This window comes from Epinephelus lanceolatus, chromosome 1 (assembly GCF_041903045.1).
Source record: "Epinephelus lanceolatus isolate andai-2023 chromosome 1, ASM4190304v1, whole genome shotgun sequence".
Taxonomy (NCBI): domain Eukaryota; kingdom Metazoa; phylum Chordata; class Actinopteri; order Perciformes; family Serranidae; genus Epinephelus; species Epinephelus lanceolatus.
Window position 1 is genome coordinate 38,812,940 of NC_135734.1, and position 26,445 is coordinate 38,839,384.

The following is a 26,445-nucleotide window of genomic DNA, read 5'->3' on the forward strand; positions in this document are numbered from 1 at the left end:
CAAAGTGAAATTTTGGCCTCACAGTGGGGCTTTATAAAAAGTTAAGGAATCACCAAAGTAATTAGCCTACAACTGACCCTTCGCCATCAAGCTGTCATAGCTATCATTGAGCCCACTCTGTAACTAACTGCACTCCCTGAAGAGATATTATCAAATTTTTTTTTAGAAAAATGAAAGAGTGATTCCAGAGAGAAGCAGACAGAGGGGTCTACAGTCTGTGTTTGAAGGATATATCCAGGATGTCAAACTGACTCAGCAGCAACAACAGGTTAAAAAGACAAAGATAGTTAGAAGCTAAAGCCGAACTATAGGCTACAGATCACAGTGTAAAAGTGAACCACCACATCACTGCTGATCGCCACACAAGACAATGAATATAAAGGGAAACTTTGCTGATATTGAACCAGCTGTGTGGCATCGCAGTGTGGTGTGGAGCTCCGGGGGAAGCTAATCGACATGAATATCAGCAAAGTTTCCCTGCTTCCCTTCACTGGTCCCTGTGCAGCAGGGTCGGTCTTTTTTTCACTGTTATAATCATTAAAAAGCAAAAGCAGCATGTGTATACATTCAGTAGGCTATATCTTCAGTAGCTCGCTAGCTAACCCTACACTTTCTGGGTTTGATTTTGGTTTGGGAACAGGGAAGAAATGTATCTCTGTTTCCAACCTCTCCAGGTAACGAGTATCATTAATACACGACGTGCCCCAGGCACAACATTTAGCTCCAAATCCACAAAACCAGCCTGAAAATGAAGGAAATCTGAGACTATTGCATTAGAGTCAATGGAGCATAGCTGTGTTGTTGTCGGACCATTGTTTGAGCTGGCTGATGCTATGCTATGATTGGCCAGTCTTCTTTGTAGGGGCAGGACTCAGCAAAGGGTCAATTAATGCTGAATGGAACATTAGTCAGTTTTTATTGCAATCCATCTTGTAGTTGCTGAGATATTTTGCCCAAAACCACAAATGTCAACCTCATGGTGGCGCTAGAGGATCACCAAAGTCAGTGGGATTCATCTTCTGGGCACCATGAATGCCTTTTCAAACTTTCATGGCAAAATTTCCTCAATCTAATAGTTGCTAAGATCTCTCAGACTCAATGAAATGCTGAACCGACCGACACTGCCATCTTCAGAGCCGTGACACTAACGCTGTACATGTAAAGTATCAGAGCACAGTTTCTCCAGTGCAAATGAGTAAATATATGCTACATGTAGGTGCCCAAAAAGAGACATGGCAGTTTAGAAATGGAAATTCAATTATGAATTATGAATCTAAAAGCATGAAACATTAAAAAAATATTAATGAAATATTGATTAAAGGAATGTCAGCGCTGACATGTGGTGCAGACATAAACATTTCTTTGTCATTATTTGAACAACCTAAATCCAGATACCAGAAATCAAGCAGCCTCCTGACAGAATACCTTAGGAAATATATTTACCATACAACATCATAATGCATTTGAGGTCGGCAGAGCTTAAAGGAGAGAGTGAAATGGTGCATAGCAAATGAAAGCAATATTGGCAGTGAATATGAGAGACCCTGGCTGCGGTATACCAGGCTCTGTATTCTACTGTCACAGTCTTTCCCAGTCCTTGTTAGGATGGCCTAGTTTCATTGTAAAGGCTTTACCCACCTCCTCACACTTGTTTTTTTTCCTCCCTGAGGGAAACATGTTACCCGAGTATCTGTCTTTAACCTGGGGATCTCAACATGCAGCTCGCGTCTGGCTCCTCTCCTTCCCTCAGGCTCAATTAGAAGCGTCGTTCAGTGGACTCAACAGTCGAGATGATCACTGGCTGTTCGTTACAGACCGACGAGTATGTCCTCTCTCTAAAAACCCCAAACCTCGGAGATAAGATGAGTAATGACGTCTTTGTCTGCTGTGGGTGACAGTTACATATTGTTCATAATGACAGAAACGGCTTCAGAATAGTTAATGAAATAGATTAAATCAACTTTATTAGTAAAGTGAGAGCAGACGTTAATTGTTATGACACAGGAACACATTATCTCAACAAAAGTATTTGATGTTTATTATGCCCTTGTGTTACCTACGTATATCACGCCTAATGGGGGCTATAATAATAATAATAATGAAAATACTTATAAAAAGATATGACAAGATACATCTTCATTGATCTCCAAATGAAATGTGGTTGGTGCAGCAGTCAAAGACAGAAATAAATTAGTAGAGGAACATAGCCGCGACCGGCTCTGGGTCAGCTGGAAAAGGCTTGAGGCGAAGCAGGCTCACAGCTTATATGTTTGCCACTTTCTTTTTCATTTTAACCCACACCATGATCCTTTCCTGACCCTAACCAAGTGGTTTTTGTGTGTAAACCTAACCAGACCTTAACCACAGGGCATCATGATGATTTCGGAACAGACTTCAGAACAATGGGTTTAATATGGTCGGAACAATGGGCTGTCAGAACAATGGGCTGTCGGGCCAATGGGCTGTCGGACCAATGGGCAGTTCCCTTGCCAAACAGCAGAGCATTTACCAAATCTGAGGTAGATTCCAAACCATTATAATCAAAATAATGTCAACAAATAAAAACAACAAATAGACAAAGAAGTCTTAGTTGTGGTCAAGAGCATGTCAGACTCTGTCGGTTTAAAACATTTTGTGTTTTAGCTGACGATGTAAACAAAATAAACACAAAACAGTATTTACTCACTATTTTCTCTATTGCCGATGAATGTCTGTCTGATATTACTTAGGCAGAAATCATGTTCACAGACGAGGTGATGTGTGAACGTTTTTTATCCCATTATCTTTGGTCACGTTATGTCATTCATTCTGATGAAACAGGTGGTTACTCTGTCACGTTAACATACTAACTTACTATTAGCATTATGACTATACAGCTACTGTAGGTAATGTTTTGTGGTGAATTCAGTTGTAGGGTAGTACTGCGCTGTCATCCATGGTCAAAACAATTGTACTTGTTTTGACCAAGTACAATTCCTACTAGGCCTCAGGGTAAATCCACACTGGAGGGATTACATATCTCGTCTGGCCTGGGAACACCTTGGGGTCCCCCAGGAGGAGCTGGAAAGCGTCGCTGGGGAGAGGGATGTCTGGGGTGCTTTGCTTGGCCTGCTGCCCCGTGACGCGGCCCTGGATAAGTAGATGAAAATGGATGGATGGAATGTGTTGAATGTTGTTGTAATGCTATAACGTTACCGTATGCATTAGTGGCTGGTCTCGGCTTCATGTTCTTCCTGCACTTCTACTACTACCACTCCTCCTTCTTCTGGTTAATGGCAGGTAGCAACTGGCAATTAAGGGTGCATTACTGCCCAGCTCTATGGGTGTATGGATGGTTTAATTATATTGGGGATATATTATTTCTCTATCGAGGAAAATTATATCAAGATAATTGTGGTTACCATTTTATCGCCCAGTCCTAATACACAGTAACCTGCAAATGAAAAGTCACTCTGGTACAAAGAACTGGCAACCAACAGGGCTGTATAATGGAGCCAGTGTTGAAGCACCAAAAGCTGCAGTTCATCCAATGGCCACTTGAGACTGGTTCCAAAAGTGAGTCAGTCCTTTGTTGAAATGCCAAACCTTACAGCAGAAATAAACATGTTTACAGCTTGGTACAAAATTTTTGGTCTCCATAGCTGATTTCCCTGTTCATGACAACTATAACTAACTTGTTTACATTTCATTAAGGCTTAAAGTTATGCATTATTAAGAGTGGGCCGCATTGAGTGACAGCCTGTCTGTGAGGCATCAGCACATATTAAAGCCCTTTTTACAGAGAGATCCTGCAGTAGGGCTACAACAAAGTCTGTTATTATGCCGGCTTTGCTTTTTTTATACAGAACTAAACAATGCAGGTATAATGCTGCCCTAGTGTGTGATTTTAGATAGCATGAGGGTGTTCTAGAAGCAATAAAGGCACGAACATATCTTATGTAATTCAACAGTGTCACCCTCTACTGTGACATAAAACATAAGCATCAACACGGCTATGTAAACAATGACAATGGAATAACTTGGCAATAACAGTCATTTACTGTCCCTGTTAATACAGCGGTTGATCCGGTCCTCTGCTCGGTGGGTAAGGAGCTCCTGGACCTCATTGTCTCCCCAATTTGCAGACATTTGGGTTGCTGTTCTTCCTCTTTGACTCAGCTGCTAACTGCTGCTATCTGCTTTTTAAATCTCCTAGCTGTGGGTAGCACACATCACAGGTCATCAAAACGTCACACCTGTCCCATCCTGCCTGCTGTGCCTTTTACATTGACTTTGATTTGGCTCTCATACTACCTTTGCTGCTGGCTGAAAGGCAACACAACTCTGTGTTCCTATTCCGTGATTGCACCTTTTATACAGAACACCAAGGTAGAGTAATGGCACAATATTGCCCCCTTGCACAGTCTGTGTAAAAGGGGTCTATGAGTCAAATCCACCTCTTTCTCCAACCTCTCATCCAAATATGTTCACTCCTGGCTCCAAAAATTGAAGATGGCAATGGCCAAAATGTCAAACTGGAGGCTTCAGAACAGTAGTCCACACACCAGTGGTTGACAGTACACAGCGGCTATAGCCATTATATCTATACTGTACAACACATCAAACAGTAAATCCACATTCTCCCTTAGAAATGAATAAAATAAATTATAAATTAAAGGTTAATATGAATCTCTGTACATACAAGGGATGCATGATATACTAGTGGCTTATGAATTATTCTCAAATACATGAGAAAAATAATTATTCTTAACATTAATTATTGTTATTGTTCTGGGAATGTAATTTCAGCCGATGATCACGTCTGATAATGTGCCGGCTTTTCTAACAATAGCTGCGAACGAGTTAACACTGTAAGTATAATAACGTCACAGGCAGATTAATTGCATGGCTCCCTGTTAGCACATTCAGGGAGAATCTGGTGATATTCTATATTTTTTTTTCTTGTCAACAAATCCCATTAAAAGACCAAAGCCATTGAAATCTCACTAACAAGCCTGTGTAGCCTGATATAGCTAATTCCTCAGTGCCACAGACCTCTATTGTTATCCAAAACCCGTTAAAAACATGTCAGTGAGCAACACTGTGGTGCTCTCTTCTTTCATTACAATAAACAGGGGCACTGTATTTTATTTAGGGTCAATCCAACATACTGTCGTGCTCTTGTAAATACTCATTAGTACACAGAATGTTTGTTAGACTGTAGAGGGGAAGCTGGAAAGTATGGAGAGACAAACTGACGGATTATCTGCTGAAGTACAGAAATAAGAAGAATATGTAAATGAACAGTAGCATTTGTAAGGAAACATAGAGAACTAGAAGGGGACAGATCTGCAAGGACAACTACTGTCTAGACTTCCAAAACCGTTAGAATGATGTAAGGTAGAGTTGTGTCTGTCTGAATCCTCATCATCTCAGCTCTGTGTTTATTATGCAATTTCAAATTAGAAATGTTACATTCTTCCTCAGTATCTCTGGTGGACTTGCAGACAGTTTCAGATGTGAGGAGGAGTATAATCAGTTGTATGATATGTGTGTATTTACGTTTTCATAGCCACACCTTAGGGTGCTTTCGGACCTAGAGTTGATTTGCTTTGGTCTGAATCAGGGACTAGTTTTGTTACAAAGTTGCATAATAGCATAGAGTTGGTTCATGTTCTCACGGCAGCATTTACAAGTGGACCAGATAAAAAACAAAATGTGTGAGAAAGCTGCTCTTGATTGGTCAGAATTTCCATGTGGGAAAAATCCAGGAAGTAAACAATACGTAGAAGAAGAGTACACTTGCAAGATAAATGTGACACTTTCTAATGTCACAATGGAGGGACAACTACGCAGGTTGATTTTAGCGCTGCTCATCGTGGACTATATTGCTGTCATTGTTCATTTTAGTCAAACCATACAGTTTGAAAACGAGGCGCGGCTCCAACTAGAAAACAATGTTTTGATGCACTGGATGTGCTGAATGTGCATATTAAGGCAGTACAGGAGGAGGTGCACATTAATAATCCTCCAGGACTGTAACATGCTCATGTTTAACCCAAACAATGTGTCATGTGACTGCAGTTGGTTCAGATCCAGGTCAGAACACGTTCTCACCACAAGTGAACAGCACCAGAGTTTTGAAAGCAGACCGAGACCATATTTCCATGAAGGTCTCGGTCCGGTTGTTTTGTTGCCCACAGGGCAGGTGTGAAAACACCCTTAGTTTAAAAAAAAGTGTTACAGTGTTACAACTGTTGGGGGTCTTACAATTGTACCAGTTCTACCATGAAATCACTGTCCACAAATGTTTCATAACAACCGACTCCTTCCTGTGTGAAGTTAGAGCAACTACATGTGTAGTCTACGGCAGAGGATAACTGGTAGCCGTGAGTATGGATTCATAGTAATTCTACAACTAGCTATGTTTTGTCACTACTCATCTTTACTACCTATACTGGATTTTAAAATATAGGCCATTTATTTCACCAAGGCCAATCTGCCCTGTGATTTTGATCCACTCCAAAATTTAATGGGTTCTTCCTTGGCCCACGAGACACGCTTCCACCAAGTTGCATAAAAATCAGGCCAGTTGTTTTTGGTGGAGTTGACAGTGTCAGTGAAATGTCTTATCTTAAGGTATTAAACTATTGTTTCCTGGGCACAGGAAAACAGAGATCTGTGTGGGTACATGAGACCCTATAAAAGAGGGTGGATCATGGGGAGTACCACCAGTTGGTCCAGGAGCTTCGCCTCCATGATGGCTGTTTCCAGGCATATTTTAGGATGACTCGGGGGCAGTTTGACAACCTGCTGTCTTTCGTCAGGCTGTATAGCTTTGGGTATCCAGCAACCACTACCACCAGTTTCTCCTCCATTGTTTACCAACTGTAAACTTGTTGTTGTGACCGCCACAGAAGGCCCGCCTCTCAAATCATCTGATTAGAAAATGGGAAAAAAAGATTACCAAAAAAGAGATGACGTGGAGCGCTTTTCCTCTCTGAGTTTAAGTTTTTTCATCTCGAGGAGTTCAGAGCACTCCGGCGAAAACGCCAGGTGCCTAAAGCGCAGAAATGCGAGGTGCGTCGCAACACAAAAACAGCGAGCAAAAAGCTTAATTCTTATTAAAAACAATTACAAAAAGCTGCCTCCAGCTGTTAAAACACTTTCTGTATTATTTTGGCCTAAGGGGGTCAAACTGTTGAATCTAAGAGGATGTTAGACTTTATTTTCTTCTTCACATTTTTGCAACTATAAGATTGTCATCTGTTATTAAATCCAAATCAGCCATGTTGAAATTGCAATTTGGGGTGTTGTTATTGGCCCTGAATTCTATATCTGTGCATCTCTAATACATTCTTGAATAGAGTCAAATAAGTGGAAAGGTAGAAAATGTAAACAATATAAAGCGTGACTTACAAATAATGATGCAACATAGGTATGAAAAGCACTGTCGCAAATCAAAGACAAACTGTACAAAGAGGTGCATCTATATCACTTTATTATCATGTCACAGTGTAACAGCTGTGTGCTTCTGTGTTATATATACACAGTATCTATAAATAAATATACATTCACATAGAAATATTGATGGATTGCATTTATTTAATTATATCCCAGTTGTTTTTCCTGTAGGGCGGTACCCTCCCAACATTTTGCTTTTTTTACGCAGTCAGTGAACTATCAGAACATTACCCCTTTGATAACTGCAGGATATTCATGAGCTACTGTTTCCTAGCAACATAGTGTATGCACTGTGTATAAGCTATAGTGCCACGTCTTTGATCACTCATCACTATCAAAGACGAAAGGTGAATGAAATATTAGTTGAATATCTGATAAAATGCCAGGCTATGATTCTTTAAGCAAGAACACATCGTCATGAGAGCACTGTGGCAGTTTTCTCACACTTTATTTCACAAACAGTTATTTTATTCTTTGTAATTTCGCTTCATACAAACACTCAGAGTCACTTCTCTTGCTTAAACTCACTCTTCTCTCGCACTCCACAGTGAATTGTTGAGGCTTTTTGCAGCCGGCGCTCCTCCAGATCACTCCTCTAGATCAGACTTCTTACAGCAAAGCAGGCACTGTCAGTGTCTGTGTATGATGGGATGCTATAGCAGAGGTGCACAGCTGAGAGAGCTCAGTCAAAGGACCCTTGAGAGAATAATCACTGCAATGCTTCTCTTAATCCTGCTGTATATTGGTGCACAGTTCTAGTTGAATATGCTCCTGTGCTAATTCTGTCACCTGGGGGCAGTTGTATTATCCTCAGGTGCGCAGGCATAGGTCTGGATATACTTTGTATCTGCTCAGCTATTCATACTTGAGTAAGGACTGTCTCAGCATTGGCGCTTTACTGCTGAAGATGGCTTTGACTCAGTGTCCACCATCCTTTGCAATCAGACACAGTTAAATGATTAATGAAATTAAATTGTTATTTGATGGCTTGAACCAAATTAAATTACTTTCTGAGAGCTTTCTTGCAGGGAAAAATGGTTTCCGTTTACACACTTTAGCGGACTTTGACATGATCCAATTGTCTTAGGAAAGTGTGCCAAGACCATTTCAAGAACATATGAAAGGATTAATAATTGCTCTGTGATCCAGTCCTCGCCTGATTGGTTTGTGGGTATGTATGCTCATGTTAATATTCCCCACTGATGTGGGGGAATTACTTGAATTAATTTACTCCACTAATCTGTAGGAGCTGTCATTGTCACTGTGATCTCATAAGGATGAGAAGGGGTCTATACTCAGGAGAATTTTTCTTGGATTTTGTTGTCTGCTTTCACAACATGAGACCACCTCATCATCTCTGTGGTGTAACATTTGTAGTGTCACCAGCTCCTACAGTATGTCTTTAACTCGTGTGGATAAACTTCTCAACGTCTGCCTGAGCATTTGTATCTCCCTATCTGCAATGACACAGTTGAGCAGATTGCATTGAACCCCTCATAGTGGTGTCATTATAACTGCCCACAGAAATTTCTTTCTGAGCGCATTTTGCCATCCTGCTGCTGAACAACATCTCAAGTTGTCCTAAATATTCTTCAAGTTTATTGAAAATTGCTGGCTTTCAGACTCAGATGCATTGAAGTGTGGAGAGGCCAGCTGTTGGAGAAATAAAACATACTTGGCTGTCTTCTCCACAGTCGGGAGGGAAGTCCTTAGTTATAGAAACTGAAGTCCCTGCTGACTGGAGCTGATGTGCACAGTAAGAATTCTGGTGCTGCCATAATATTGGACGCATTTCCTTCCTGTAAAAGATTTCAGATCTGATTTTTCTGAATTGTCTCAATGATTTATCTGTTGTGTCAATATTTACTTACCAGCAGTCTGCTCTTTCCTTGCATCTGTTGGCTCGCTGCTGCATTCACCAGCATGTTACCGTCATCAATTCTTGATGCGCAGAATAGTGTGTTCAGGACTGTGCACTGTCAAAATGCGGATCTACTACTAAAAAATTGCTCCATAGAGCTGCTAGTCTTCAAAACTCCATAAAGTACATTAAATGTATATACTGAAAGAGTGCAAGAAAACTGCTCGGTTAATTCTGTTGTAGTTAGAAACAGCCCCTAAAAATGGATGGCCAAAAAAACAACAACCAAAAAGACGTGTCATTAGTGATAATTTTGGCAGCTATTTTAGATTTAGGCTGAATCGCAAGACACCAATACACCCTTTGATACCACTTCCTCCCTGTCTGTTTTGTGCTGTCACGTCTCGGGGCAGGGCATCCTGATTCTTGTAGGGATAGAAGGGAATGGCTAAATGTTCCACCAACATGGCCTCCAGACATCTTCTAAAGCACACCCATCAGATGGCTGCACAAGCAACATTTTTCATGACACTTATGGCACGTTAAGCTATAACTTTTTCGTACCTTTTTTTTTTTTTTTTTACATATTATACAACAAGGGTTTTTTTTAAAGTCTTATACTTTGACTTTTTATATCATTTTTATGGCATACTACACTTTGAGAGTTCCTATGACATACTATACATTGGCATTTTTTTTTTTACTTTAATTTTTTTTCTTTTTATCACTTGATAGGCTATGACATTATCTATGGCATACCAACAATTTATGACATACTATACTGTGACATTTTTATAACGTATTATACTTTGACATTTTTTGTGGCATACTTTGACATTTTTATCAAATAATACCCTATGACATTTTTAAGGGCATAACATAATTTGACATTTTTATGGCATACGACAGTGTGACATTTTTTAAGACATGGCATACTACGACATTGTTTATGGCATACAATACTTTGAACTTTTTAAGGCACACGATATAATGACATTGTTTATGGCATAATTTGACATTGCTATTGCATACTGTACTATGACATTGATTTTTTTCATGGCATACATTGCGATTACAACTTATATGGCAAACTTTACTTTTACATTTTCTATGGCACTTTATACAATTTTCATGGCATGTTTTGACATTTTTATCAAATAATACACGCTATAATACTGTAATACACTAAACTATGATATTTTTTTAAAACATGGTATACTATGAATTTTTTTTGTCATAATTTTACATTTTTATTGCATACTGTTTTATACTATGACATTTTTTTATATAAACCATACTTTTACATATTCATGACATACTATGCTATGACATTTCTCACGGCACAATATAGTATGACATTTATTGGCATACTATACTATTTTTTCATGATTTTGGACGACATACTATACTATGACATTTTTTCATAATTTTGGACGACATGCTATACTATGACATTTTTCATGATTTTTTTCAAGATATGCTATACTATGATGTTTTTTCCTGATTTTGGATGACATACTATACTATGATGTTTATTCATGATTTTGGACAACATGTTATACTATGATGTTTTTTCATGATTTTGGACGACATGCTATACTATGATGTTTTTTCATGATTTTGGACGACATGCTATACTATGACTTTTTTCATGATTTTTTAAGACATGCTATACTATGATGTTTTTTCCTGATTTTGGACGACATGCTATACTATGACTTTTTTCATGATTTTTTAAGACATGCTATACTATGACTTTTTTCATGATTTTTTAAGACATGCTATACTATGATGTTTTTTCCTGATTTTGGACGACATACTATACTATGACTTTTTTCATGAATTTTTTAAGACATACTATACTATGACATTTTTTCATGATTTTGGACGACATACTATACTATGTTTTTTCATGATTTTGGACAACATGCCATACCATGACTTTTTTTTATGATTTTTTAAGACGTGTACTATGACATTTTTTCATAATTTTGGATGACATGCTATACTATGACGTATTTTCATCATTTTGTACGACATACTATACTATGTCTTTTCATGAATTTTTTAAGACATGCTATACTTTGACATTTTTTCATAATTTTGGATGACATACTATGCTATGACATTTTTTCATGAATTTGGACGACATACTATACTATGACATTTTTTCATAATTTTGGACGACATACTATACTATGTCTTTTTTCATGATTTTTTAAGACATGCTATACTATGATATTTTTCATAATTTTGGACGACATGCTCTACTATGTTTTTTTCATAATTTTGGACGACATGCTATACTATGACATTTTTTCATCATTTTGTACGACATACTATACTATGTTTTTTCATGATTTTGGACGACATGCCATACCATGAGTTTTTTTATGATTTCCTAAGACGTGTACTGTGACATTTTTTCATAATTTTGGACGACATGCTAGACTATGACGTATTTTCATAATTTTGGACGACATATTATACTATGTCTTTTCATGATTTTGGATGACATGCTATACTGTGACGTTTTTTCATGATTTTGGACGACATACTATACTTTGACATTTTTTCATAATTTTGGACAACATACTATATTATGAGTTTTTTCATGATTTTTTAAGACATGCTATACTATGATGTTTTTTCATGATTTTGGACCAAATACTGTACTATGATGTTTTTTTCATGATTTTTGACGACATGGTATACTATGATATTTTTTCATGATTTTGGACGACATGGTATGACATTATTTCATGATTTCTGACGATATACTATGTTATGATGGTTTTTTCATTATTTTGGACGACATACTATAGACTATGACTTTTTTTATCATATTTTGAGTGTCATACTATACTATGACCTTTTTTCAAGATTTTTGACCACATACTATACTATGACGTTTTTTTCATGATTTTCGACGACATGCTGTACTATGACGTTTTTTCAAGGATTTGGAAGACATACAATACTGTGACCTTTTTTTTCATAATTTTTCACGTCATACTATACTATGACCTTTTTTTATGATATTGGACAACATGCTATACTATTCCTGTTTTTCAAGATTTTGGATGACATACTATACTATGACGTTGTTTTTTCATGATTTTTGATGACATACTATACTGTGACCTTTTTTCATGATTTTGGATGACATACTATACTATGACCTTCTTTCAAGATTTTGGACGACATACCATGGTTTTGTCCCGGTCAAGGGGAACCTAGACATAACATGATGTGTGACTTCCCACTCTTCCCACTCCCAAGGAAGGCCAGTTACACAGTTTTTCAGACATGAAAGAAAGCAGTTTATTTTACTTCAGAGATGAGCAGTGCCCAAAACAACAAACAAAAATAAACTAGTGGCCCCTAAACTTCCCTAACAATAAAGAAAGGTGAAACAAAAGACAGTTTTCCAACCTAAACTTCTATCATTAAAAAAAAAGGAGAAAAACACGGCAAAGCCAAACAAAAAGGCCTTCTCACTCTTACTAACTGCTTTAAGTGCTCTATTTACAAAAGTGATACAAGAAAACACCTACTAATTATCCCAAACATAAAGCTGCTAAACAAAAATCTACTCACCTACTCAACATCACTAAAATATCTTGTCTACGTAACTGAGTTATCAAAATACACAAACACTAATTGTTTGAATGAGGAGTTTTGTCTGCAGGTACTCACACAAAATCACACAAACACAATCTAGATATACTACTGGCTTTGTTGGCAGTGGAAGGATGAAAGGAGGGAAGAGCTTCTCTCAGCTGAAGGTTTAAAAACCCTCTGACTTGCAGTGGGCCAATCCGGTGTCAGCGGTCTTCTTGGGCCAGCCCAATCAGCACTCACCACCTGCCTTGTAACAACCAATCAAGCTTGTAACAACCAATCAAGCTTCAACACATGCACACACTCTGACAGGAGGAGAGAGAACACCTTAAAGGTCACACAGATCAACACAAGGAAAATACTCAAAAAATAAAGACCTGGGCCATAACACCATACTCTGAGCTTTTTTCAAGAATTTGGAAGACATGCTATACTACGACCTTTTCTTCATGATTTTTGACGACATGTTATACTGTGATGTTTTGTGATGATACTGGACAACATATAATACTGTGATGTTTTTTTCATGATTTTGGGGGACATATTATACAATGACCTTTTTTCGAGATTTTGGACGACATACTATACTGTGACATTTTTTCACAATTTTGGACAACATACTATACTATGACATTTTTTTATAATTTTGGACGACGTGCTATACTATGATGTTTTTCATGATTTTTTAAGACATGCTATACTATGACTTTTTTTCATAATTTTGGACGACATACTATACTATGACATTTTTTCATAATTTTGGACAGCATGCTATACTATGACATTTTTTCATAATTTTGGACGACGTGCTATACTATGATGTTTTTTCATAATTTTGGACGACATGCTATACTATGACATTTTTTCATAATTTTGGAATTTTTAATCATTTTGGACGGCATGCTATACTATGACATTTTTTCATAATTTTGGAATTTTTAATCATTTTGGACGGCATGCTATACGATGACATTTTTTCATAATTTTGGATGACATACCATACTATGACATTTTTTCATGATTTTGGACGACATGCTATACTATGACATTTTTTCATAATTTTGGAATTTTTAATAATTTTGGACGACATGCTATACTATGACATTTTTTCATAATTTTGGAATTTTTAATAATTTTGGACGGCATGCTATACTATGACATTTTTTCATGAATTTTTTAAGACATGCTATACTGTGACATTTCTTCATAATTTTGGATGACATGCTATGCTATGAGGTTTTTTCATGATTTTGGACGACATACTATACTGTGACATTTCTTCATAATTTTGGACGACATGCTATACTATGACGTTTTTTCATAATTTTGGACGACATTCTATACTATGTCTTTTTCATGATTTTTTAAGACATGCTATACTATGACGTTTTTTCATAATTTTGGACGACATACTATACTGTGACATTTCTTCATAATTTTGGACGACATGCTATACTATGACGTTTTTTCATAATTTTGGAAGACATACTATACTGTGACGTTTTTTCATGATTTTGGATGACATGCTATACTGTGACGTTTTTTCATGATTTTGGACGACATACTATACTATGTCTTTTTCATGATTTTTTAAGACATGCTATACTATGACATTTCTTCATAATTTTGGACGACATGCTATACTATGACATTTTTTCATGATTTTGGATGACATGCTATACTATGACATTTTTTCATGATTTTGGACGACATGCTATACTATGACATTTTTTCATAATTTTGGACGACATTCTATACTATGTCTTTTTCATGATTTTTTAAGACATGCTATACTATGACATTTCTTCATAATTTTGGACGACATGCTATACTATGACATTTTTTCATGATTTTGGATGACATGCTATACTACGTCTTTTTTCGTAATTTTTTAAGACATGCTATACCATGATGTTTTTTCATGATTTTAGACAACATGCTATACTATTGACATTTTTCCATGAATTTTTTAAGACATGCTATACTGTGACATTTCTTCATAATTTTGGACGACATGCTATATTATGTTGTTTTTTCATAATTTTGGACGACATGCTATCCTATGACATTTTTTTATTATGTTGGACGACATGCTATACTATGACATTTTTTCATAATTTTGGACGACATACTATACTGTGACGTTTTTTCATGATTTTAGACGACATACTATACTATGACGTTTTCATGATTTTTTAAGACATGCTATACTATGACTTTTTTCATGATTTTGGACGACATGCTATACTATGACGTTTTTTCATAATTTTCGACGACATACTATACTGTGACGTTTTTTCATGATTTAAGACGACATACTATACTATGTCTTTTTCATGATCTTTTAAGCCATGCTATACTATGACTTTTTTCATGATTTTGGACGACATGCTATACTATGACGTTTTTTCATACTTTTGGACGACATACTATACTATGTCTTTTTCATGATTTTTTTAAGACATGCTGTACTATGACGTTTTTTCATAATTTTGGACGACATGCTATACTGTGACGTTTTTTCATAATTTTGGACGACATACTATACTATGACATTTTTCATGAATTTTTTAAGACATGCTATACTGTTACATTTCTTCATAATTTTGGACGACATGCTATACTATGACTTTTTTCATAGTTTTGGACGACATGCTATACTATCAGGTTTTTTCATGATTTTGGACGACATACTATACTATGACATTTTTTCATTATGTCGGACGACATGCTATACTATGAGGTTTTTTCATGATTTTGAACGACATGCTATACTATGACATTTTTTCATTATTTTGGACGACATACTATACTGTGATATCTTTTCATTACTTTGGACGACATGCTATACTATGACGTTTTTTCATGATTTTGGACAACATGCTATACCATGACCTTTTTTCATTATTTTGGACGACATACTATACTATGACCTTTTTTCATTATTTTGGACATGCTATACTATGAGGTTTTTTCATTATTTTGGACGACATGCTATACTATGATGTTTTTTCATTATTTTGGACGACATGCTATACTATGATGTGTTTTCATGATTTTGGACAACTTGCTACATTATGACATTTTTTCATAATTTTGCAGGACAGTGTACTATGACATTTTTTTAATGAAATTTTGATGACACACTACTGACTGTTTTTGATCAAAGTTTGACGACATACTATAAGTATTTAGTGCAATTTTGACAACATACTATACTATGACTTTTAATGGCATTTTAAATGACAATGTGCTATGCCTTTTAAGGCATAAATTTAGTTGACTCTCAGTCAGCTTTGCAGGCTTAATCCATATCAGAATTTTATTTAACATTACATGTAGTTTACTTACCGTGTGATATGTAGTAAGGTGGTGCAACCTGAAGTATCTCTTCAGTTTGGCTGATTTCTTCCCAGCTAATTGGAGGCCGTCTTTCTCTTGAGTTGAGCTTTTTCAAAGGAGTGTTAAAGAGGCTAAAGGAACACATACTGTTCAGTTTTATTGATGCATTAAGATGGCTTCACACTTGTTGAATAAAAGCACTCCTTACTGCAGGTGCCTTACAGTAAGAGCTTGTCAGATACAGTTTTACAGTAAAGGAGTTGCAGGAAATGTTTGCATTAACATCATAAGAGGGGATCAAAACAATTCCATCAGTGCTTAGCTGGACTGAAGTGATGCACTATCAGTGCCCATTAGTATGCTTCTTTTTATGTTGGATCATTAAGTGTTGACGATTCATACAGAAAATATTGGAGTTGTTTAATCTCACAAGATTAGAGGTTCAAGTATAAGTGTTTGTAACTGTTCCAGCTGTACTTCCTGTTGGTAAATTCAAGTGTCCCTAGGGAGTTAAAGTTACATCAACTGTAATAAATGTGTTGAATTCAGAGAGATACAGTGTATGCTCTTCGTTTAGTAGTTGTCAGTATAACAGTTTTATTGACTTCGTTTGAGGATGTCTTTCAGAAAAACAACTGCAGATTCAGGAATGTTGGTTCCCAATAATCAGGCCTGTAAGATCCATGAAAGACTGATTATTTCAGTTTGTGGGTCTTGAGGAAAAACATAGAGGTTATTTGCAGCCTGTATTGGCCTTGTTATGTGTTATTTATTAATAATGTATTGATTTAGTGATTTATTTAGTTAGTAGCCCACATCAGGGTCCTGCAGTGTCTTTCATACTGTGTATAGATTTTTATTTGGCAGCCGGCCAAAAACTGTTCTTTAGTTTTTATTTTTGTATGAAGTATTTCTTTTTTCACAAGAGCATGTGGAAGTGCTGCATTAATGTGAGCTTGTGACTTCATACTGTATTTTTTAAGATACTTAAAATGCTACATAATTTACATGATTTTACTTTAATGTTTACGTCACTTTCTTTATTGTGGCATTAGATCTTTCTAAATTTGTTCATCAACAGGAGAATGTCTAACGCAAAGCCCTGTAGTCTCATGGGACTAAACACTGAAGACACCTCATTCTGTCTCTGCCATGTGAAGATGATATATATACTCTGCTCTACATATTGCAGTTATCTAGTACTTGGGCACGCATTTAGCACACTTGCTATAACAACTGTTATTTCTGAGCCTTTTGTGTGGTGCGCTCACAGTAACAGGAGGGCGTGGAAAAGATGATAGATCCTGAGAGCTCGCCGCATGCAGAGGCCTTAGTTTCAAGTAGCAGCAAACCATTCATTTAAAATAATTTCATGTTTCCCTCCACCAATTCTCCTTCCTTCCAGTGCTATTATCAGAGCAGTTGTGGCAACATATTATTCAGAGGATGGTAGCTATCTTCTTTTTTCTCCAGGGGCTGACAAACTGTTTTTTAAACTGTATTATTAGTTTACAACAAGAATAAAAAAGAAAAAAAACCACACTCCCACAGAGGAGCTGCCAATCATTTAGCTGAAGATGATGCAGTGTTTGCTAATGTACAATTCTGTTTTATTCCTCCCTTTATTTTTAAAACCAAGGGTCAAATATGTGAACTAAGAAACCAGTAGATGTTTCCAAATCACACAAACGGTGCTGAAGTTTGAAAACATTTTTAATAGAAATAAAATTTTGTATAAAAAAAACTAAACATGCTTCACACACTTCATTAGTTTTCATGAGGTTTTACAAATACATAGTCAGATAGCCAGGCACTGTATCTTTTTGTACATTTTCCCCAATTTTAGGATATGTCAGGACATAAAGCAGACATCATCAATCTATTTAATAACATACATTAACTTGCCATTTAATTTGGTCAGCACTCACATTTTATTCTGCAACACAAATGGTGTTGAAAGTAATACAGAGGGAGGCATGAAGAGCAGCATTGAATTCACAACACAAATGACCCCACGATGTTTTTCCCCAAGACATTAGAGGGCTTTTACAGTATGAAGCCAACTATTAATCTGTTCAGCGAGCTCAGGGTGATTGATAGAGATAATGTATACTTTTGCAATTAGATTTTCATTTGTTGGAAAGCCTTACAACTTCCCGACACCTCCTCCTTATCATGAGAGTGCCTGAGGAGGACATGTATAGTAATGAATTTTCCCAGTAGCTGGTCCATTATGGATATCACCTTCAGGTCATATTGCACAATCCTCTCAAGGGCATACTTCATCTTAATTCCCCTCCTAATGGATCTGTACAGCTAAGCTTTACCCTTACACTACGTGTGACCAAGAGAATAGCTGGTGGCAGTGATGGGAGGGTCATCCTGGATGACAGCTTACGGTAACATCTCCTGGATAAAATACTGTTTGTTTTAACCACGAGCCATCGTTTCAAAGCACATACAGGTATGCGGAGGGCAGTGGCAGCCTTGGGCTAGCTGGTAATACAAATCATGGCCTCACTTAAGCACAGATAAATAATCACTCACTAGACCTTCACCATTTGAGAACAGTTTTTAACGTACAATAGGCTCGGGCCCAAACAATTGTTAACAACGCTGCAACAGAGTTTTAAACGCATTCCAAAGATACTATTTTTTCTTTTTCTTCTTTTTTTTTTTTTTAACGACACAACACAGGATGTTGAAACTGGCATGCTCAAAATCGGCAGAGACCATCTTATATGTGTAGTCCTTATCACTGACTCAGTGGAAACCTGGAAGAGGGGGAAAAAAAATTACATGGAGTCTGGTACAGATTTGTTGCGTTGCTGAGATGATCGCCATTTCCAGTCATTTGACTCATGAGACTGGATTACATTTAGAAATAAAAACAAACACAACCCTACCCTCCCCCTTTAGAAATCCATGGACCATGTTTTCATGCCTTTTTGGTGTTGATTAATCCCTTGTGATGCCTTGAGGGTTTTTAAGATTAATTACAGTTTTTTAAAACTGGCAGACGACATTGAGAACACCTGAACATATTCTTGATTTAGTTCAGTTTCAGTCAGCACTGCTCAAGATGAAGGAGAAGTCTTTGAAAGGGGGCATAGCTGAAATGTAAACACTCAAAAAGAAAGCTCCATCCATCAGTCTCCAGGCCTCTGCCATGCAAGTATTTTTCATTTTTCTTTTCTTTTTTTAATGTGTATTCTTGTGAGGCAGACAGAAGATGGAACCTTGCAATTGTACTGTTATCTGTTCTGGTCCCCTGTTTTGTCCATTCCCGTGGTCTCTCCTCGCCACGTCACGTCTTTGGGCAACATTTCTGTGATCTCCACCCGTACAATGACACATCCATTTTTTATGCCAGCTGTGTGAAACTCCACTGCATGTTTTTCTCCGTCAAGGTGGAAAATCCTGAATTACGATAAGAAGATTTGTCCCTTAGATTGCATGGTTGCTGTAGCTGATGTAGGTTTGCTTTGTTGAAAAAGCTGAAAGAGAAGAATGAGAGGGAGGCTGGGAGTTAAACAGAGTAAAGGTGAACTGTTGTGACCTGTAAGATAAGAGGAACTTCTGAAGGACATGTGGGTGTTGTGTTTGGCCTTGCTTCCTGATGTAGCAAGTGTAAGGTGAAATGTCAGATAATGGCAAATAATTTGTTCAGTTGCTGTTTACAGGATGTCCATGGGGTCTTAAGTAGTTATGACCTATTTTATGACACACAAGACACACATTTCGACATACTATACTATGACTTTTTTTCTAGACATACTATACAATGACTTTTTATGACATTTTTTTTCCCGACATACTATACTATGACTTTTTATGACTTTTTTTTCAACATACTATGACACTTTATGACTTTTTTTTTTGACATACTATACTATGACTTTTTATGACTTTTTTTTCGACATACTATGACACTTTATGACTTTTTTTTTGACATACTATACTATGACTTTGACTCTTTTTTCTCGACATACTATACTATGACTTTTTATGACATTTTTTCCCCACATACTATACTATGACCCTTCATGACATTTGTTTTGACATACTTTACATACTTGACTCTTTATGGCATTTTGAATGACAAACTATACTATGACTTTTTTGGCATTTTTTATGAAATACAATACTATGACTTTTTATTGTTTTTTTGTATGACAAAATAAAAACTATGATATTTTATTTATAAGGCATTTAATGACATACTATACCATGACTTTCATGGCATTTTTAGGCATACACTATACTATACTATATACTTTTAATACTAGTTTCTGTTGTTGCACATTTTTTATGACTCTTTTTTTTGCATTATTTTTCTATGACATACGGTATTATGAATTTTTATGCATTTTATGACATACAATAGTATGAGTTTTTATGGGTTTTTGAAGGACATACTATACATTGATTTGTATGGCATATTATCTACTAGCTAGTAGCTAGTAGATTGTACATACTACTAGCTCTTCATCATGTTTACCTTGCTTAACATACAGTCCTTCATCAGGAATATCTTTGTGCTTTGTTCCCAAACTGTCTGTCAGAATTATGTTGCATTGAGACAGTGGTCCAGAGTGGTTACCACAAACAAAGACTTTTAGATGTGCTACTTTAACTTATAGTATATTAGTTAAAGTATGTTGCTGATGTAACTGGTTAGAACTTCAAGTGGCAATGAGGTTTTAAAATGTTTGGAAAGGGTCTTCAAATGGTGTAACATGTTAATAAAATGAATTTAAGAATTCTGTTTAGTCCTTGTGCTGTAGTGTAAAATAAATCCAAAATCCTCAACTCTGTGGCTGTATTTTTACCCTTAATACATGCCTGTACTACCTACAGCAGACAGGGGTTTCAGTGAATCCGACTGCCCCAATCACACCTCCTTTTCCTTCAGCTATCATGCCTTAACTTTCCAGTTGTCTCCCCACACCGTGTTAGCTGATTCACTGAGGTGGAGCAGATAAATCCTTACATATCGCCACCAGATCTTGGCAGTAGTAGGAGCTGGCCCAGACAGGAATTTTTCAATTTCATCAAGCCATATATCCACAGTGGCGATGACAATGACAAATGGTGCTTATTCAAATAGCCATGCACTGTACAGCCCCTGTAAACAGTAACCCCATCAGGATAAATTGCTGCTGGCTATCAATTCTGCGCCTCTGCCTTCTCAACACTTATTGTAACAAAAGGCCCTATTAACCCTCCAGAGATACTTAAAGCAGGATATGAATTAATGTTGCACTGTATGTTTATATGTAGCTATTCTGATGGGCCTGCCATTGTTACTACATTGTCATTATATTTGTATTGATTTCTGTTTTCTGTGTTCACCATAAATACACTGTCAGCTCTTTTATTCTCCTATGAAGGAAAACATTTCTCATTCCTGCTGAGAAGTAAAGAGTAAACAGAAGTTTAAAATGTGTGACAATAGGCTCAATTCCCTTGTTAAGACAGGCCAGACGGATGGGATGCATCTCTGTTGACAGACATGACCGATTTAAACCTTTCCCTGCCTGAGGCGAGCGGAGGAAGAGCATTTTGGACATCACATGAGTAATTTCTGCTGACTAAATTGCTGAAGTCATTATTTACTTCACTGGTGTGTCAGTGACACAGTAGCACCAAGCACTTTTATTACCTCCGCCAAGGAGGTAATGTTTTCGCCGGCGTTGGTCTGTTTGTTTGCAGAATAACTCAAAAAGTTCTAAATGGATTTTGATGAAATTTTCAATAAAGGCTGATAATGGGAGGAACAGATGCTAAAATACTGGTGGTGATCGGTTGAAGCGAAGTGGATAAAATAATAAAATGGCGGGAAATCTGAGCTGCTTGGTGAAGGTCTGTGCTCTATGAGTGCTTTTCTAGTTGCTATTGCAATTAGGAGGAGGCACATGTTGAGAGATTGAGCTGCTTCAGAATGGAGAGTCAAACATCCTTTGATTATCTACAATAACTTGAATCTCTGGTTGCAGACAATGATTTTAATTAATGATCACATATTGACTATTATTCAATTAGTTGTTTCCTCTGTAGCATGTCAAACAGTGGAAAATGTCCATTATGTTTTCACAGAGCCCAAACTGAGGTCTTGAAATTAAGTGTTTTGTCCAGACCTTGAGGATATACATTTTTTATGAATATAAAGCAGAAAAAAGATCCAAATTCTTATATTACAGAAGCTGAACCTGGTCGAAGTTTGGCCTCATAAATGACTTCAACCAGTTTTTATGGATTTTAAATAGTGAAGTCATTTATGTCTTAAATTTATGTCATTTATCTGACCTCTAAGTTAGTCTCTTTTTTTCCCATCTGATTTTTCTACAGGTTTTTTATTTTAGTATTAATTTTCTAGCAAAGCTGCAAAATTTAGAGCATAGAAATGTTGTCCTTTTTTTTTTCTTTTTTTTTTTTATTACATTAAACTACATCTCTACAGCTGAAAAAAATGGGCAAATTGATTAGTTGATTGACACTAAATTAAGGGCTTAGAATTTTGATAACTGATTCATTATTCTTGTCATTTGTCAAGCTAAAATACCAAATGCTGGCAGCTGAATTAAGCTGCTTTAATGTGAGGATTTGTTACTTTTTTTCAGTCCTATATGATTAAAATTAAATATCTTTGGGGGGATTTGACTGTTCCTCAATAAAAAACACGCTAGTTAAAGGGGTCACACTAGGCTCTGGGAAAATACAATGTGCCTTTTCACTGTCCTCTGACATTTTCTACATGTTAATCATTAGCTTATATTAATTAATTAGAGTCTAATTAGATTAGACCTATTGATCGCCCAACTTGTCAACATTAGCATTTTAGCACAACCCTGAGATGCATGTGACACAAAATGTCTCTTTCTTAACCTAAAAAAAGGTTTGACCAGGAGAGAAAAACCCAGTCATCAGTGTTTAAGACATCACTTTAACTTTTCCTTTTCTCACTATTCAATTAATCAACTAATTCTTTCAGCAGGAGGGGTGTGATTAAAGGGAGCAACAGTCAAAAGGAGAGGGTCCTTTAAAGCATGAGATGTCAGATTTCAGATATAACCACTACATTTAATGAAATGATGATGAAAAGAAAATGACAATGAAAAAAAATCATTGTTTAACTTGTCATATTTTAAGGTTGTACTGAAGCAGAACTGCAGTTGTATTGTTGAGCTGCAGAAACTGTTCTGTGTTGATAACAGTAATCCATTTCATCATGACTTCACCACCCCACACACATAATTGAGAATCCTGTAACGCTTCCTCCTGACTCGCCTCCCACCAAATAAACAACAGTGGCACATTTACTGGATTCAATGAAGTGTTAAATAACATGCCACACATCTGTTAATAAGTAATTATTTTTTACTCTGCTTCATATCTCTGAATCAATTTCTTTGATTTACTGACACTGAAGGACAAAACATGTTGGATTAAAAAAAAAAAAAAGAAACAGTCGGCTCTTAGTCACAGGCCTCCTCATTAGCATGCATATACTTACTTTGTGTTTCGAGGCTTTCGCACAGCTCAGTCTTAGCTTCTCCGTTGGGTCTGAGTCCGGCCTTGGGGTTGAACTTGTTGGACATGGTGGCGGCGGTAACCACAGCCTTGAGGCTGCGTGTGCGCTTGGGCACATTCTGCTCCGGGTGGAAGAGAACCACATAGACCTTCGGCATGTAGAGCAACCCGAGGGACACTGAGGCGCTCAGGCTCACGGAGATGGTCAACGTGGTTGTTTGGATGTACATCTGCAAGAGAAAAACACCAACATGAAAAACACAAACAGTGAAACCTTTTTTTGTTTTTTTTGTTTGGATTTTACAGATTTTCCTATATGGGTAGAGACCTGTACAGTACAAGTGACATCTGCTGTGTATCATTGTAATTAGAGCATCCAATGACCCGTTAGTTGGCCAAGCTGTTGAAGTAGTTTCTACTGTGTCAACTAAAGGCTTCAAAACTATTTACGGCAAGTGGTGTTATTAAATCAGCATCTCATCTGCCTTTACGTCCCGTGTGCCGAACCAGCCAAGGCCACCTTGTTTGTTTAATTTTCTGCCATACTAGTTTTAATATGGCCATCACGTCAGCCTGAACACAGATTCTGTTAACAGCAGTCGATTGGATCCTATTCTGACTCATAACAAGCAGGCCCGTAAAAAAAGAAACAAGCTCGTGAAAATTTTACACATGGTCAATTCCTCTGAATCATGGGGGAGGGCAACACTGGGTATCACTCTCACTCATTCCATTTTAATTGTTTGCAAAGCTGCAGCAAATTAATGAGTCATCTTCAGGGAGGCATTACAGATGAAGGAAAGCTTGTGTTATTTCTATACATCATGCTATGTTGTGAGTGCTTGATTGGCCATCTGTGAGAAATTACTTTGCAAGTTGTGTTACGGAAGTTACAATTTAATGATACTGCAGACTTCAGTGCATCCAAACATTTTCCACAACAGAAACTCAAACTGTCTCAGACTCAGTGTTTTTGCTTTAGCATCTATGATAACAGTAAAATGATCAGTCACATCACATTGTTTGGACCATAATTACGAGCAGCAGTGGGAAAAACAACATTTAAGATGGCCTGTGTGATACTGTGAATTTCTAAGAGATTAATAATTTCCCCCCAGGGATCAACAAAGTATTTCTGATTTTGACATGATATCTATAGCTTGTGTCAACAGACTACAAACAGTTACAAACAAACAAAATCCAACATGAACACCAGCAGAGTCAAATCAGCTGATTTAGAATGAAGCCAGGCGACCAAGCGGCTGCCCAGGCTGATTGTGGCTCCTCAACACAATTCTTGTAATATCAGCAGACGCAATGCAGCAAGTTTCAGAAACATCACAAAAATACACGCATCTATATTTGACAGAGCCACGGCGCTTTACACAGAGCAGATTGATTTCTTTTCTTTTTTTTTTTACAGGCCCTGTATGTGAATTCATACAATTATGAGCATGAATTTATTTTTAATAACTAAATCAGCCACAAATCTTTGATCCATGTCATCCGTAAGTAAACTTTTACTAGTATCAACTTCGCCTGTTGGCTACAGCACAACAAATGAGGTATTAACAATAGTTAAAAAGAGAGAGGTTTCGGCAGTCAAGGACAGTCTAAAATGGTCAATAAAACAGGTTCTCAACAATTTTGAATCAACACAACTGCAAGAGGTTATTGAGCAAACAGCCTTGACTGTACACAAAATATTAGGCTGATTGGTCCAGTAGTTTGCTGTGTGCAGTAGTTAGCTGCGTCCCTCCACAACCAGGAACCATGGATTACCAGAACCATCTGGAATCATGGATAATTACAAGACATCAGCCAATGTTGAAAGACGACGAAAACTGACTAAATTACAGTCCACAACTTAAAGGAGCTAATGTTAATATTTCACTGGAGTTGCACTCTGTATAATTTCTATGCAACAACTAATGACGATTAGTTGATTGATTGATTGAAAAAAAAAAAGACGGATACACAGATTCACACATATGTACACTCATGCATGATCCCCTCCAGGCTTAACCCTGCAAAAATAATGAACTGCTAGAACTATGTAAGAAAAAACAAAAATAATTAAAAAGAAAAAACAATAACTTAACTACAATTTAGGGCATTTTTTAAAGTGTAGCAGTGGGAATAATGGGAAATTTTCCCACTCTTCCAATCCGCACATCATCGCACAAATTCAGCAAAAGCAGCACAGCTCACTGAGTAGCTAAGATGGGCGATGACTCATCACATACTTCTGACCAACTTTAGTTTTAATCAGTATCCAGTTGTTGTAAGCTTGACGGGGAGTGATACGGAAAGATACATCAAAGACACATCTCGCCAACTTCAAGGAAATACCTTCACAAATAGCTGATCAATAATCTAATTATTAATCATTATTAAGCTGCTTGGGATTTGAGAAATACTGCTGCTAAAAAGAACATCTTACACTACTGTACTATAACTGTACTGCACATGACAATTATGTTTGAGGCAGACTACTTCCTGTCATGTGTTCCCTGTTCAGAGTACATCTCTGATTAAAGGACTTAGAGGGCTTCAAAGGTATATATATATATATATATATATATATATATATATATACACAGTAACGTGGACAGGAGATGCATCATTATCACAGGGGAAAA

General features: G+C 36.9%; 1 protein-coding gene across 1 annotated transcript in view; it reads right to left on the reverse strand.

Moving 5' to 3' along the window:
• Nucleotides 1-19,448: 19,448 nt before the first annotated feature.
• LOC117257486 (metabotropic glutamate receptor 4-like) overlaps nucleotides 19,449-26,445 on the reverse strand; it is a 284,509-nt gene continuing 277,512 nt past the window's right edge. The window contains exons 10-11 of the mRNA XM_033627717.2: nucleotides 23,787-24,033; nucleotides 19,449-19,767 (exon numbers count right to left, since the gene is read on the reverse strand). Coding sequence (XP_033483608.2) covers nucleotides 19,718-19,767; nucleotides 23,787-24,033 — 297 coding nt within the window. The 3' untranslated portion in view covers nucleotides 19,449-19,717. The remainder of the gene's footprint in view (nucleotides 19,768-23,786; nucleotides 24,034-26,445) is intronic.